Source organism: Myotis brandtii, unplaced genomic scaffold (genome assembly GCF_000412655.1).
Source record: "Myotis brandtii unplaced genomic scaffold, ASM41265v1 scaffold632, whole genome shotgun sequence".
NCBI lineage: Eukaryota > Metazoa > Chordata > Mammalia > Chiroptera > Vespertilionidae > Myotis > Myotis brandtii.
The window spans coordinates 66,969-67,827 of record NW_005370419.1 but is presented as its reverse complement, the minus strand read 5'-3'; the positions used below and the strand labels follow the sequence as shown (position 1 = coordinate 67,827).

The 859-nt window shown below is 63.0% G+C and overlaps 1 protein-coding gene across 1 annotated transcript in view; it reads right to left on the bottom strand.

Moving 5' to 3' along the window:
• The window catches only part of CCDC40 (coiled-coil domain containing 40), a 14,249-nt gene that overhangs the window by 6,821 nt on the left and 6,569 nt on the right, over positions 1-859 (bottom strand). Inside the window, exon 5 of the mRNA XM_014528378.1 lies at positions 12-476. Within this exon, the coding sequence (XP_014383864.1) occupies positions 12-476 (465 nt within the window). The remainder of the gene's footprint in view (positions 1-11; positions 477-859) is intronic.

The window sequence follows — 859 nt, the reverse complement described above, 5'->3', positions numbered from 1 at the left end:
TCCTTGGGTGCCTCCCCCGAGGGCCCGGCCGCAGGCCCCGGCGCCCACCCCGATCTCGGAGACCATCTGCTCCAGCTCCTTGTTGAGGGTGTTGATGAGGCCCTGCTTGCGCTCGATGAGGATGGTGCGCCGGGTGATCTCGCTCTCGCTGTTGCCGATGAGCTCGTTGACCTTCTGCACCTCCTTGTCCAGCTCGGCCAGCGCCTCCCGGTGCACGTCCGCCCGGCAGTTGGTGTGGGTGATGTCCAGCGTGGCCTGGGCGATGTCGCCGTCGATGTTGGACAGGTGTGTCACCTGCAGGACCCACAGGAGACGCGTCGGAACCTTCGCTTTTCCTGGGAGGCTCCGGAGGGGCCCCCATCTCCTAGAGGCCCCCCCTGGTCGGGAGAAAGGTCCCCACCTCCGGGAAGCCGGCTGCTCTCTGTCTCCGGGACCCTGAGGGCCTCTCACAACCAAGAAGGGTTGCATTGTTTCTCCTTAGACAGCAGTGGCCACACTGGGCGGAAATGTGTGCGTACAGGTGAGATCACCCGCTTTCCTGCCTCAGGCAGGCCCGTCACCACCAGGAACCGGTCTCTCTCCCAGTCTTTCCGTATAAATCCCTCCCCCCAAAACAGCTCTCTGTCTCCGGGACCCTGAGGGCCTCTCACAACCAAGAAGGGTTGCATTGTTTCTCCTTAGACAGCAGTGGCCACACTGGGCGGAAATGTGTGCGTACAGGTGAGATCACCCGCTTTCCTGCCTCAGGCAGGCCCGTCACCACCAGGAACCGGTCTCTCTCCCAGTCTTTCCGTATAAATCCCTCCCCCCAAAACAAAAGCTGACCCCCGCCAGCCCCAGGCCCTCGCTGTCCCCAGAA